Source organism: Acanthisitta chloris, unplaced genomic scaffold (assembly GCF_000695815.1).
Source record: "Acanthisitta chloris isolate BGI_N310 unplaced genomic scaffold, ASM69581v1 scaffold846, whole genome shotgun sequence".
In the NCBI taxonomy this organism is placed as follows: domain Eukaryota; kingdom Metazoa; phylum Chordata; class Aves; order Passeriformes; family Acanthisittidae; genus Acanthisitta; species Acanthisitta chloris.
Window position 1 is genome coordinate 82,885 of NW_008678497.1, and position 14,023 is coordinate 96,907.

General features: G+C 43.2%; 1 protein-coding gene across 1 annotated transcript in view; it reads left to right on the plus strand.

Annotated features, from left to right (window-relative positions):
• The window catches only part of MAGI1 (membrane associated guanylate kinase, WW and PDZ domain containing 1), a 90,971-nt gene that overhangs the window by 32,446 nt on the left and 44,502 nt on the right, over positions 1-14,023 (plus strand). Inside the window, exons 9-10 of the mRNA XM_009076881.1 lie at positions 951-1,133; positions 2,322-2,942. Of these exons, the coding sequence (XP_009075129.1) occupies positions 951-1,133; positions 2,322-2,942 (804 nt within the window). The remainder of the gene's footprint in view (positions 1-950; positions 1,134-2,321; positions 2,943-14,023) is intronic.

A 14,023-nucleotide genomic window follows, 5' to 3' on the forward strand; every position in this document is an offset into this window, starting at 1 on the left:
TACCCACTGCTGATCCCGGAGCTGTCACCAGAGGGCTTAGTGGCACAGTCTGAGCATTAAAAACAATTAAAAGTGCAAAGGTGTTTAGTGTTGGCGCTGTGAAGTACAGCACCATGATCCCTTTTCTGAGCTTGTGCAACATGCATTGCAAGGATGTGCTTTTGTCTTTGGAGCACCTCTTTGCCTCTTAACTGTGCTCCCAGGGAGCATTTCCAGCCCTCCAGCACAGCTGCTCTGGTCCTGGGCTGCTCTTTGATCCATACTTCATACCAGTGGTGTTTCATCACAACAGTCAAGGAGCAGAAACGAGAGGGAAAAGACTTCAAACAGTGTCTGAAGAATAACATCAGTGTCCTCCCCTTGTTCACTGGAGGAGGTCACAGGGTGGTAGCAATGGTGAGGCTGGGGGGCTTATGCTAAAGGGTATCAGTGTCTTCCTAGAGCTCAGAAGTTGATTTTTGCTCAGTGGGTTGAGAGAAGGTCAAGTGGTGGAAAATATAATGCTGCTCCTTTCTGCAGAAACTCGCTGCACACTCCTTCTGTAGGGAGGCATTTGTGCTGCTCCCACCCCATCCTTCCCAGGATGGATATAATCACCTCAGGACAGAGATAAGACACATATCTAACCCAACATTCCCAGCTTTAATATATTCCATTCTTTAAAGCAGCATGTTTTACCCTTTGTAGCCTTGGGGCTTTGTTGTGTGGGACCACAGCTAACAAAGTGGCAGGTACTGGGGTTTTTGTTCACACCTTTTACTGCACGAGTGGTTCCAAGGAGACAGGTGGAGTGTGATGAGATGAGAGGATGTGGGAGTGAAGTGCAGTCCTGTCCCCGCACACTGCTGTGTCTGTCTGTACACTTGGTAGAACAGGGAAGGACAGAGGGAAAAAGAGATCAAACACTCTTGCCTGCCTGTTTATAGATTTTTTCCAAACTTCCTACACAGGAAAACCTTTTTTCACACGAAACCCTTCTGAGTTGAAAGGGAAGTTCATCCACACCAAGCTAAGGAAAAGCAGCAGGGGTTTTGGCTTCACTGTTGTTGGAGGGGATGAGCCGGATGAATTTCTTCAAATCAAAAGTTTGGTGCTTGACGGCCCTGCAGCATTGGATGGCAAAATGGAAACAGGTACTGATGCTTTATAGCAAAATCATCACCACCACTTTGGGTTTTGTTTTCACTGCTGGTTTTATGTGCAGCTCATAAAGGACTGTAGTCTCATCTCCTTTCTGGGGGAAGGCATTCAGCTTTTCTATCAGCAAGCAGGGAAGTGAGATACCTTGAGGGATATGTTCAAAATCTTGTAACAAAGCATTTCATGTGTTGGAATTTCACCTCAGGTGTCAAAACATCCAGCTGAGGCTCTGCCAGGTCCTGCTGTCCCCATGCTGACCTGGGGAGTGCAGTTGTGGGGTTCCACAGAGGGTCAGGCTGTGGGTTACTGCTCCCCACTGGGGCAGTGGCTGATGGATTTTTGTAGGGCTGCACCACTTTGTGTTCGTGTCTCTGCCATGCTGCTCACCCCACTTCCAAGCTACTCCCAAGGAATGGGTAAAGGAGTGGGCTAGTTTGCTTCTTACTATGTGGAGGCACCAAGGGCCAGTTTATTTTGCCAGAGATCAGGCCCAGCATGGTTAAATCATGTTTCAGTGGTGAAATATGAAATAAGGTTTAGTGGTGGACACAGTGGTGCTGGGTTAATGGTTTGACTCAATGATCTTAGAGGTCATTTTCAACCTAAATTCTATTAAATCCTGTTAGGATTCATCTGAGGTCACAACTCCTGACCTGCAGGTGGAGCATCGCAACATTGAGCATCCTAGTTTTGCAGCCCCAGTGTTAATAAAATTACTTATAGCTTAATTGATACCTAGATTTCAGGCTGAAGGATGAGACATGACACGTGGCTCTGTATTGGAGCAGTTGGTATTTGAGAGCCTTCTGTTACAGCTTTCACATGCTCTCAGTTTTGTTTCTATTGTGTGTCAGTGTAGCACAGTGTGTAGCAGTGAGAGCTGGACTTCCAAATAGCTGTTTAACAGGCTGTATAGCATGATTTGAATTCATTCATTTTTCGCATGAGCCAATTCCATTTTCACTTTCAAAAACATTTCTGTCCGTAAAGGCTTTATGCAGTGCGTAGACAGAATTCTTGCTTGCCCAAGTGTCACCACTGCTTTCTCTTGTGCTTAAATGATGCTGTAGCCTGTGAGCAGTACCTGTGGATGCTATAGATCAGCTCACACGCTCCAGTCCTCACCTTCCCAGGATGCACAAAACTGATGTGTTTGGTATATCTGTCTGTGTCCTCTGCAGGGGATGTCATAGTCAGCGTGAACGACACCTGTGTGCTGGGGCACACTCACGCTCAAGTTGTGAAAATCTTCCAGTCCATCCCCATTGGTGCCAGTGTGGACCTCGAACTGTGCCGAGGCTACCCCCTGCCCTTCGATCCCGATGATCCCAACACGAGCCTGGTCACATCCGTGGCAATTTTGGACAAAGAGCCAATCATTGTGAATGGGCAGGAAAACTACGACTCCCCAGCAAGCCACAGTAGTAAAACAGGGAAAGTAAATGGCACAAAGGAGGCAAGACCCAGCAGCCCAGCTGAGGTCTCCTCCAATGGACCCCATGGTTACCCCAATGACACAGTCTCTTTGGCGTCTTCGATAGCAACACAACCTGAACTCATAACTGTGCATATAGTGAAGGGGCCGATGGGCTTTGGGTTTACTATAGCAGACAGTCCCGGTGGGGGCGGCCAAAGAGTGAAACAAATTGTGGACAGCCCGAGGTGCCGTGGCCTGAAGGAAGGCGACCTCATAGTTGAAGTCAACAAGAAGAATGTGCAGAGCCTCACTCACAACCAGGTGGTGGATATGCTGATTGAATGTCCTAAGGGAAGCGAAGTCACGTTGCTGGTGCAGCGAGGAGGTAAGTCTTCACAACTGCTTTAAAACATTTCTTCATGAAATTTAAAAAAAAAAAGCATGTCATGAAAGATCTGCTCTCCTAAGCTTCTCTGTAGAAATGTTTTTTTGTCCTGAGGTGTAGGAACTGCCCTAAGTTGGCAGTTGTCAGGTCACATAGATGGTTAAAATTGTTTCTTGTGTGATGGTGCACTGGGGGGATGTGCAGGTTCCCATGCACGCAGGCACTGCACACATCCCCTGGTAATGGGCAGAAGGGTGGTGTAGTTACACTTTTGCTTATGTAACAAACCCTGAACTCATGCTTGTAAAACTTGACTGTTTTAAATAGAACATAGACATTTCTTGACCTGTTCCGGGAGATGGAAAAGGCTGGTAATATGTTCTGTAATTTGCAGTGTTTGCAATCAGATATCCACTGACTCCTGACTGGGGAAAGGTTGCAGCTGGGATACAGCTGGGTGTGTAGGAGAGAATTTAAGCTTTTCCAAGTTGTAGGCAATTAAAATGTTACTTCTGGACACATTTATTTGCTGTGCCATCATGAGCTGAGCTGATTTTTGGTTGCATTGCTGAGGCCACCAGCAGGTACAAAACCCACCCCACAGGCAGTGAGTATGTCTGCAGCCCACATGGGTGGCAGGTAACCTGTTAGTGATCAGTCCACCCCCACGAACTCTTTGCCTGCACATAGTAAGTAACCTGAGGTAGCATCCTCCAACTCTCATAGAACACTTTTAACCTGTGGATTAAGATTACTGGAATAGGGTCAAGCTCACAGGGAAAGTCCAGGTCAACTGCTAAGTGCAAAGTCAAGAGCACAGGGGTCAGCTCTCCCTCCCTCTGCTCTGGCCTTGGCTCTGGGTATCTCAGAGGGACAAAAGCCCATCCCTGCTATGCTCCCTGTCCCATGCAGTGGTTTTTATGGAGGACATACACAATGCCTTGCAGGGATGAGCAGAGTTAAGGTGACAAGCAGGTGCTGAACACAGCCCCCAGCCAGCCCTGGGAGGAGTGTATGCTATAAAAGTACTTTCCTGATGACTTTTCTCAAGTGTTTTGATTGTATTAAGTTAGCCACAACAGCCAGTCCATTTTAGCAGGGGACAAGTCACTTCCTGAATGTACAAGTCTGGTTTCTTGTTTTCAAAGACCTATTTCAAGGCATTGAGGACATTGATTGCACAATTAATAGCACCTCTGGAAAAAGCACTGCTTTTCCTATACTCCTTCCCTTCCGAATGCTTATTGTGTTTTTGTATTTTGATAGTAAATTGAAAAGTAGAGAACAGAATGTATTAAGAATTCTCCAGTTTTCAAAGTATGAGTTCCTCAAAGACTTTCAGTACTAGAGAGATTTTTAAAAAAAGCACTGCATTCTCATGATTAATATATGTATTATGGAGAAAATATGGTTGGAAGAAAAATAGCAGCTATTATTAATCCTCCTGGAGAGCACATATATATCTGGTAACACCATACATTAATTATTTGAATTGTGCCTGACATTTAATAATCCTCCTTATGCCTCGAAGGCATAATGAAAAGATTTGATGAGGAAATAAAAGCATAGTTTTAATAAAATAGTAAATAGTTCCCTGGTAATCTTGTTGAATCTCCTTCGCTTTTATAATTTAATCGAGATACTAACCACATGTTGAGCATTTGCTATCACCTTCCTAGATAGGTACCATATCAATCTCCTTGAACTGCCTCCCTCCCTCCTTCAAGGTCCTGACATTTCTGTCTCAGCACAGAGCACTTGCAGTTTCAAATTTCACGCTCTCGTGGTACAGGACTCAGAAACTGTGGTGGCCTTGGATCCACAGTTAATAATTGAAACAGGTTTTTCTTCACATCCAGAGGAAAGCTGGACTAAAAGGCACTCAAGCTGTGGCACAGAAGCCAAGCAGAGCATAGGCAGTAGTAGCCCCTGAACCAAAACCAGTCAGATTTGTTTAAAGCTTGTAAGATGCTGCTGGTGGATGAGAGGTTGGACATGAGCCAGCAGTGTGTGCTTGCAGGTCAAAATGCCAACTGTGTCCTGGGCTGCGTCGAAAGCAGCATGGGAAGCAGGTTGAGGGAGGTGATTCTGCCCCTCTGCTCTGCTCTCATGTGACCCCACCTGGAGCACTGCACCCACCTGGGGATCCCCAGCATGGGAACAACATGGGCCTGTGGGAGCAAGTCCAGAGGAGGCCACGAAGATGATTAGAGGGATGGAGCACCTTGCACATGAGTGAAGACTGGGAGTTGGGGTTTTCAACATGGAGAAGAAAAGGCTTCAGAGAGACCTTATAGCACCTTCCAGTCCCTGAAGGTACTATAAGGAGTCCTGGAGTAACAGGACATGGGTGAATGGCTTTAAACTGAAAGTGTCTAGGTGTAGATTAGATATTAGGAAGCAATTCTTTACTGTGAGGGTGCTGAGGCACTGGCACAGGTTGCCCAGAGAAGCTGTGGCTGCTCCATCCCTGGAAGTGTTCCAGGCCAGGTTGGATGGGATTTGGAGCAACCTGGGCTAGTGGAAGGTTTCCCTGCTTATGGCAGAGGGTGGAACTAGATGATCTTTAAGGTCCCTTCTAACCCAAACCATTCTCTGATTGTATTAATTACAAAAAAGGTAGAACAGGCTCAAATGCTCCTGGCACTCGGCGCTGCTGCACTTGGGTCTGTTCTCCCATGACTTTACCTCGTGTTACCCCTGCCAAACCTTTCAGCAGCAGTACCATCCCCAGACAAGGTGCCGCTATTTATTTTGGTCCAATTGCAGAAAATATTTGGCTCGGGTGGCTGGTAAGCTCCTTCAGGGCTCTGGAAGCAGCTCTTCTTTAGCTTCCCTGTCACTTGTCCTTTCCTCCTCCTCCCTCTGGTGTCCAGTGAGGAAAGTGCTGAGATGCTGTCAGCATCCCTGCTTCAGCCCAGCATTTGCATTCTGTCAGGCTGTGTGGGAACCATCCCTGCAACACTGAGGCTGGTGTTCAGAGCTGTGGAAAGGATATTCAGAAGTGATTACTAATCAGGCAGAAAAATATCAGAAAGAAATGTGTAATATACAGGAAAAGCTCTGTCTGCTCCAAGCTGCTGGTGCACTCCCAACAAGGAGGTTTAATTGTTAAAATGCAAACCCAGAGCCGCCGAGAGCAGCCTGTAAAATATTTACTGTGAAGTGTGTTTGGCTGAAGCATTGAGTTATGGGAGTGGGTGAATCCTGCTGCTGTGTCTGAGTGAGGAACAGGAGGATGATTTCAGGAGGGATGAAGCTGAATGCCCCCTCTGTGTGTTTGGCTGCTCACATCATCTGAAATCATTTGCAAGACTCATGCAAGATTGGGGAGAAATACTTCCATACAAAGTCAGGTCACTGAGATTTTGCTTTCCAGAAGCCTCATAGAAAACTTACCTATGATCTGATTTAATGTTATTTTCCCTTCCCTCCTCCCCTCTATAGGCTTAGTTATATTGTTGCTGTTGTTTTCCTATTTCACCTATACATGGTGCTAGATGAAACTCACTGAGCATATCTCATGATTTGGACTTAAGCACTCAAGGGGTTCAGAAGGGCTGAATTCGAGTGGAGGCAGAGTGCAGAAGGGCTAATTGGTCTGGGCACAAGAGCAGGTCAGAAAAGCTGCTTTTGCTTAGCAAAATGAAGGGACAGAGGGGACAAAATTATTGTCTCTATTAGGAAGGACAGATAGAAGATACTTGAAGGCAAGAGTTGGCTGAAGAACAACTGTGCCTTGTTTGGCCGTGAGTAATTTAAACTGGAAATGAGAAGAAAGTGCCAAGCCATTAGAGCCTGTAAGTCAAACTGGAGGAGGCACAAAGGCTTTGCTGCCTGAAGGTGAAGCTCAGCACGTTTGAAGGGGACAGGGCATGGTGCTTGCAACAGCAGAGGAGATGCCTGATAACCCAGCAGGACTGTTCAAGGGCTCTGTACCTAAAAGTAAACCAGTGCTACTGGTTACAAAATGCAGCATAAAGCCTGTTTTTGTCCCTGCACTGCACACTGTGATTACACATTTCAGTTCTTTTAAAGAATTACTGTTAATAAGGCCACGAAAGGCACAACTTTATTTTGAATGTTTGTAGTTGAAAACGTTCTTTTAACCTTGTACCTACCAAGTACATAAAGTGCTTTTCACCAAAAAAAAAGAAAGCAAAGAAAGAAGGTAATAATATTTGCCACTTGAAATCCATTTGTCATTGAAGCCTTGTCTATGCACAGTAATCAACTGAAATAAGCAATTCTCAAATACCTCTCCATTCTGCACAGATTCTATTCATAATAAAAGCTACATTTTGTCAGGATAATTTCCCTGCTTCCCAAGGCACTTTTATTCTGGAAGTTGTCTATTCTGGGACAGGTAGGGGGCTGTTTTGGAGCAAGTTATTCTGCAAAACTACTTTGCTTTTGGAGTTGCTAAGATCAAACATTTGTTTCAGTGTAAACTTTTGTGTGTCTTATCAACATATTTTGCGTATTACCTCTGATTGAAGAGGATTTTCCCTCCTCTTTTTTTTAGGTCAGTCTTCAAGCTAACCAAAAATATATGTTTGGTTTGTGTTCAGTAACAAGAATTACACTAAGCAGTGTTTGTGCAGGTCTGAATGGGCAGTTTCCCTTCAAAGCTTTCACAGTTAGTGCTCAGTAGCATCTTTATTCACCGGAAGGTCAAAAATAGCATAAACCTTGAGCCTGATCTACGTAATCCCCTTGAAGATGTGTTCCCACTTTGGTCCAGATCAAAGTAGGGGCACACAGGTGAAATGTCACTCACATGTCATGAGCAAATCAGTGGCGTTTTTAGTAGCGTTCCCTAGTGCCAAATTCATATTAACTGTGAAATGAAAATGCATATTCTGAAAAAAAACCCATATAGTAGAGTTTCAAAGCTAAATGTGTTTTATGGGAAGAAGAGTCAGTGTAACATCTACCTGTCTAAATGCCCATCATTGAGCACCTGAGTCCTACCTCCGTGTGGAAGCAAATTCCATAGTAAATTCCCTGTTTATGGTTCAATGGAATGGGAGGTGTTTGTGAGGAACAATGAAGTAGGTGGAAGTGGGGAGAGGTCTGTGTCAATATTCCTGCTCAGTTGGTCTTTGACTCAGTGGTCCTTATTAGGTCCTTGTTATCCATATAACTGCAACAAAGATTTGCAGCAATGGAACTAAGTAATAAAGCTCTAAAGCAATAAACCTATTGAGTCTCCTTAGCTAGATGGACCTTCCCTTGCTGTTTCAGTGATACTTTTGGCATGTGAAACTAATTAACCTCTGACACTTCCCATGGAGAAGAGTTAACTTTCTCTTGTGCTGGAAGTCAACTGCCCTGAACTTGAAGGCTCTGTGTGGAGCCTAAAATGGGAGGAAATCTCTTTTCTCTTTCTGTTTATCTTGTCTCCATGGCTTTGAAACATCGCATAGTAATATAAAAACACTTGTCTTTTACTTTACACTGCTTGGGCAGCTCAAACTGTCCCTGATCAGGGAAGAGTTACAGGATCCTTCAGACATAGTGGCAAAACTTTACAAACAATGACTTATAATTGTACATTATAGTATACTATTATAATTGAAATCAAATTGCTCTTTGAGCTCTAGAGTGACCAAATACAATTCTCAGGCATAGATGGGCAGTGGCATTGAGCATTAAATACCTGAACCGAGTGAAATCTGCTACTGCTGCAGGTTTCAGAGGATGTCCCCTCACTACTCCATCCTTTCTGTCCCACTATAAACACCTGTCAGCCTGAATTCTGTAAGAAAATTACTGCTTTTGTATTTGTTTATCAAAAACCTCTCCCACCATGGAAACTAAGTTTTCCCTTCCTGTCCTTAGCAGAAGTGTTGGAACTGGATCATTGAGTGGTAAGAGCCAAAAAAAGTGTTGGAATTAGAATTCCTTTTCAGTTGCTATCCCTAATGATGCAAAACCATGGTAATTAGAGCTGCAATCAGCTATTCAGTGCAGACTTGAACTCTTTTGAACAAGCCACTCACTTCTGTTTGCCCTTTAGGCTTGCAGTGAAGAGTGAGTTGAAAGTCATGCCACTTGAGCATCGAGCTGCCAGAAAATTTCGAACTGTCTTAGCAGCTGCTGAATTAGAGGGAAAGTGAGTCCAAACTGCATTTAGGACAAAAATCACAACCTGAGAATCATCTGACGGTTACCACAGAGCGTGTTTGCCAGTGCCAAAGCTTGTGGAATGGGAAGAAAAGCTCACCATTTCCAGCAGTGTTTTCAGTTCCAGTACAGAGTGCAGAGCTTTATACTGAGGTCTTTGTCCAGTGTTTGGATCTGCAGGGACCCCCCTGAACTCCATCTCTCCAGGCACAGAGTGGCTGGTACCAATCCTCAACCTTTATGGTTGGTTTTCTTACTCTGCCCCCCAGCCCACCGTGTTGTGGCAGCTTCTTTCCTCAAATCTGAGAGCAGGAGCAGCTCTAATTCCTTTCTGCCCTCTGGTGTACTCAACTGACCTCTACATTTCTGCAAAATGCCATTTCAGGTCACCTTTTTTTTCCCTTGCCTTATCTTCTCTCAACCACCACCAGCTACCAAAGCTCCCAGTACCTTCTACTCGGGTATCTTCCATCAAACCCTCAGCAATTTGTCTCTCAGTATAGGTTATTTTAAGCTGTACACTGTAGAATTCCTGATATTGCAGTGCAAATAATTCCACTCAGAAATAGCAGGTGGGAGCATATTTCTGATAGCTCATAGACACCCTCACAGGTCGGTAAATCATATTTAAAAATTCAGAATCAGAGTATGATTAAAGAAATGTATCTCCATGTGTAGTGCCAAGTTTTATTTTTCAAGTTAATTGCTTTATAGTTCAGGGTTGTTACTTTGCAATTCCAAAGTTATGGATTCCTGATTAAACTGGGAATCTCATTTGGCATTTAAAAATCTGTCTTCAATTGTTTCATCTTCTTTACTTTGTTACTATTTCCTTCCAGGGAAGAAGAGAATCAGATTAGTAAAGTTTGTAAGTTGGTCTACAAACTGCATTAGAAATGAAGAATTTTTGAAAGTGTTTTGCAGTGTTACTTTTCCGTTTTTCTGAAAAGAAAAGAAGATCCTGCTAAAATACATTGCTAAAACTTATGTGCAGGGAAGGAGCAAGTTTGGGGGAACCTTTAGTTGAGAGTAGCTGCAACTTTTTTTTTCCCCAAACCACCAAGTCCCTCTGTTATTTTCTTCTCTGTGATAAGTGGAATTATATTCTAACAAGGCCAAAAGAAGCTGATGAGACTTTAAAGCAAGTTTAAAGCAAGTTTGATGTCACATTTACTATTCTCTTACAGCCTTACTCTGATTAGGGACTAGTATATCAAGGAGCAGATACAAAAATCAGTTGAAGTCGGAAAAAGATGAAATACAAGAAATGTTATAGGTTTGGATATTTTTAATAAGAAGTTTACAGATACAAAAATCAGTTGAAGTCAGAAAAAGATGAAATACAAGAAATGTTACAGGTTTGGATATTTTTAATAAGAAGTTTGAAGTTCATAGCCCTTATTAGAATTGCTTATGTGCCTGTATTTCAGTGCACTGTGCAAGTTAATTTTCCTGTAGCAGCTCCGGAGTGTTAGATACGCCTTTTTGGGACAATGCTGTGTATTGTTATGCAGCACCATACACTGATCACTGGTAATTGGTTTTGTAAAGCGAGCGAGCAGAAACTTGTTTTCTCTTTGTGATAAAAATAAGCTGAACTTAACATTTAAAATCAGGTCGTCTTATAAATAATGTAATATTTTGGGATTACACAGTGTTTTTCTCCTTCAAAGTGCTTTACAGGTGTTAATCTTAGTGACATTAGCCGTTTGCTTTTGATGATCTGAATTCACAAGGTTTGGGATGACTCTGCTTACCAAAAAGATGAAGGGAGAAGTTTTGGTGCTGCTGAAGTCCATGGCAAGGCTCCCATTAGACTCCAGGAGGCAGCAGGGTTTCACCAAGGTTTTAGATGCCTACAAATGCCTACAGCCACAAAGGGTAATTGTTGGTAGCTTGTTCAGCCACCAAATAGCTTGATGTGCGTTACTAATGTTCATACAAATAATGCATTTGCAGGAACTAATTAATTAGCATTACCAGGTTGTGCTGGAGTTTCTCAGTATGAAGCATCCAGTTGAAATAGTAAGTGATAAACTCAAATATCAAAAAGCCCAAGTGTGTAAAAATCCTGCATTAAACTCACAAAATTCCAGATAGAAAAATGCCACATTGGAGTTCTTTCTGTCTTTTCATTTCAAAACTTCTGTGTTCATATCAGATTGCCTTTCCTAAACCCTGGGAGGCTAAGGAACTCCCAGCAAAGGACTTTGTCATATGGACACCTGATTCCAAAAACAAGAGATTCATAATATTACAGTTCTGATAATGGAGGAGACTCAGCTTCGCTGGTGTACGAACATTTTAATTGCCTGCAGAATTTCCAGCTATTGCTGGTGTGATACATGTGAAGTGCTGACACTAATCTGTTAGTCATTCGAGACACAAGTGTTTTCCCCTCAGCTACCCTTCATTAACTCCATTTGCACTGATTCTCTCCTAGAAATGAGTAAGCAAATGAAGAGATGCCTGTGAAATCTGCTTTTTGGGTCAGCATTAGCTTTACATGAGCTGCCCTGCATTTTTGTGGCAGCGTGGCCTATCTATGCTATAGCTTGTGTCCCCCAGATAGATGTGTCATCTGAGCTCCAGAGTCACTTGGAAGGGTAAAATAGGATGGAACAGTTGCTGATTCATTGTTACACATTTTCCATTAATTTCAGGGGCCAAGATAATTTCCTGAAGTTCTGAGCTGTTTCACAAGGGGTGCTTTAAAGCCAGGAAGAAACCTGTACTTTAATTATTAAGGAGGTGAACAATTAATGTGTTTGGAATAGGGAAATAATGTCAGTTTAGTGTAATCCTGCGTGCTGACAGCACAGTCGTGGTGTGCGCGTTACGCGCATGGCTGCGTTTCTGTGGCAGGGAATCCAGATCTGCTTTAGCATCAGTAAGAAAGCCAAAGCATTTGCTGAATGCTGGAAGAGAAAAAATGGCTGAAATCTCCTCATCAGGATGTTTTATTGCCTGAACCACCTTATCTTGCAGAAAGCAGTGGGCTCTGAGATGAGAACAAAACAGGAGGTTGCTTAGCAAATGAAAGATGAGAGCTCTGAACTCTTTCTAAAGGATTTTTTTTCCTCCTTAGCTTGAGGTTTTGAAAGTTGGGTCTTTCCCCCCCCCCCCCCTTTTTTTTTTTATATGTTTTGATTTGGTTTTGGTATTAAAGACTGAAGTGGTAGAAGTGGAGCAACTCAAACCCACACAATGTTGTTTTATATCAAATGTGATGTGATGTAACACAAGGTGGCACAGCAGAACCTAATACTGTGCATTAGATAAGGCAGATTTAGCTGGGGATGTGCCTCCCACATCTTCATCAGGATTTGCAGAGCAGGAAGTGGAGCAGACTTGGAGCTGTGCAGCAAGGATGGTTTCATTCCATCCAGTTTTTCCTCCTATCCTTACACAGTGCCTGGATGGCATTTTGGTGTGCATGTACTTGTAAATAATGAGTTTTTATCAGCCACGTTGCAGGTAGATGCAGTAGCTGCTGCCCTGATTTGGCATTATAATAACCAGTCATATCAGAATTAATGAGGTATCAGAAATCCAAGAAAGGTCTTGGTTTATCACTGTAATTAAATACATTTGGAGAGTCATTAAAAGCAATAGCAGGTGGGTGAAACTGAGGAAGAAGGATGACTTTGTAATAGACTAGTCAATGGTTTTGTTCTGAGACGGATTGGTTTTAAATATCTGTCTTCATGCCTCTAAATCTCTCTGTTCTGAATTTAAATTTTTTCCCGTTCTGCATTAGGATGTAATATTTCATGTTTATTTTTCTGGGTCAGATGGACTTAGTTTTGTGATGGTGATAGTAGTTAGATAGATGAGCTCTAAGACCCTGTTACACCCATGTCTTTCGTGCCAGAAGACCTGCAGTGGATTATGAGTTGGACTCGAGAAGTTGGCAGTGCTTGTAGACCAGACAGACTTGGTAGAGGAGGCCAAGCTTCAGGGAGGTGACACAGCTGGCTGAGGATGCTGGGGCAGGTCAGGGCCCTGTGGCTGGGGGCACGTGAAGGTGATGTTGGTAGGGATGTGCAGGTGATTAATCATCAGTCCCCGGAAGTTTTGTCTCCATCCTGCAGGGTTAGTTTCTGAGATGTGCAGTTACATACTTGGCAGTCTATTGAGTTACTGATTAATTTTAATAGAAAACTATTTTATAGCTAATAAAGTTATGTTTTGTGAAAGCATCTGCAAAACCTTTGTCCTCTAGTAAAGATTTTCTGTCTTCATATGCCATGTGTGCATGTGCATTCCCCACGTCTGAGTCTGGCTAAGCAGTGTGTAAATATTAGCTTATTATTAGGGGATGTTATTCATTTATAGCAACATGAAACTAATGCCAAGAGGGCCCTGTTTGCAGGTGTCCACTTTGTGCAGGCTGCTCTCCAAATACGAAATATGAGAATGTGCCATAATCCACCCAGTTTGAGTGCACGGATTTACACCTTGTAGCAGTGTGGTGGTAAGTCTGAAGACAAACGCTCTCACTGAGCAGCATAAATACAGATGGGACACTAGCAAAATATGGTTTCTCCTCTGCCTCAAGGCTGAGCTTGGAGTGGCATGTGAGATTGGCCTTGAGGTGCTGCTGCTCTTTGACACCTGTGTGGCTGTGGCAGCTGAGGGAGAGAGGTTTTGGGACTGGGCATCTTAAAACTGCAGCATGCCCCAAAAAATTGTGAGATGTGTTCCAGAAATAAAGCTTGTAAGTCATGGATTTTGTGGGCTTCTGGAAAAGGATAGGTACCTTCATGCACAGCCACACATGTGCTCATGCATATGAAAAACAGGTATATAATGCATGTGTAGACACACCTTGTCTATGTAAAAAGAACGTGGGGGTGTCTAATTGCTTTCCCATTCTGGTGTTTAGCTTCTGAAATTTGTGAGATTTCAGGAATTTAACGTCTATGTACATATTTGTTTAAATATTAACA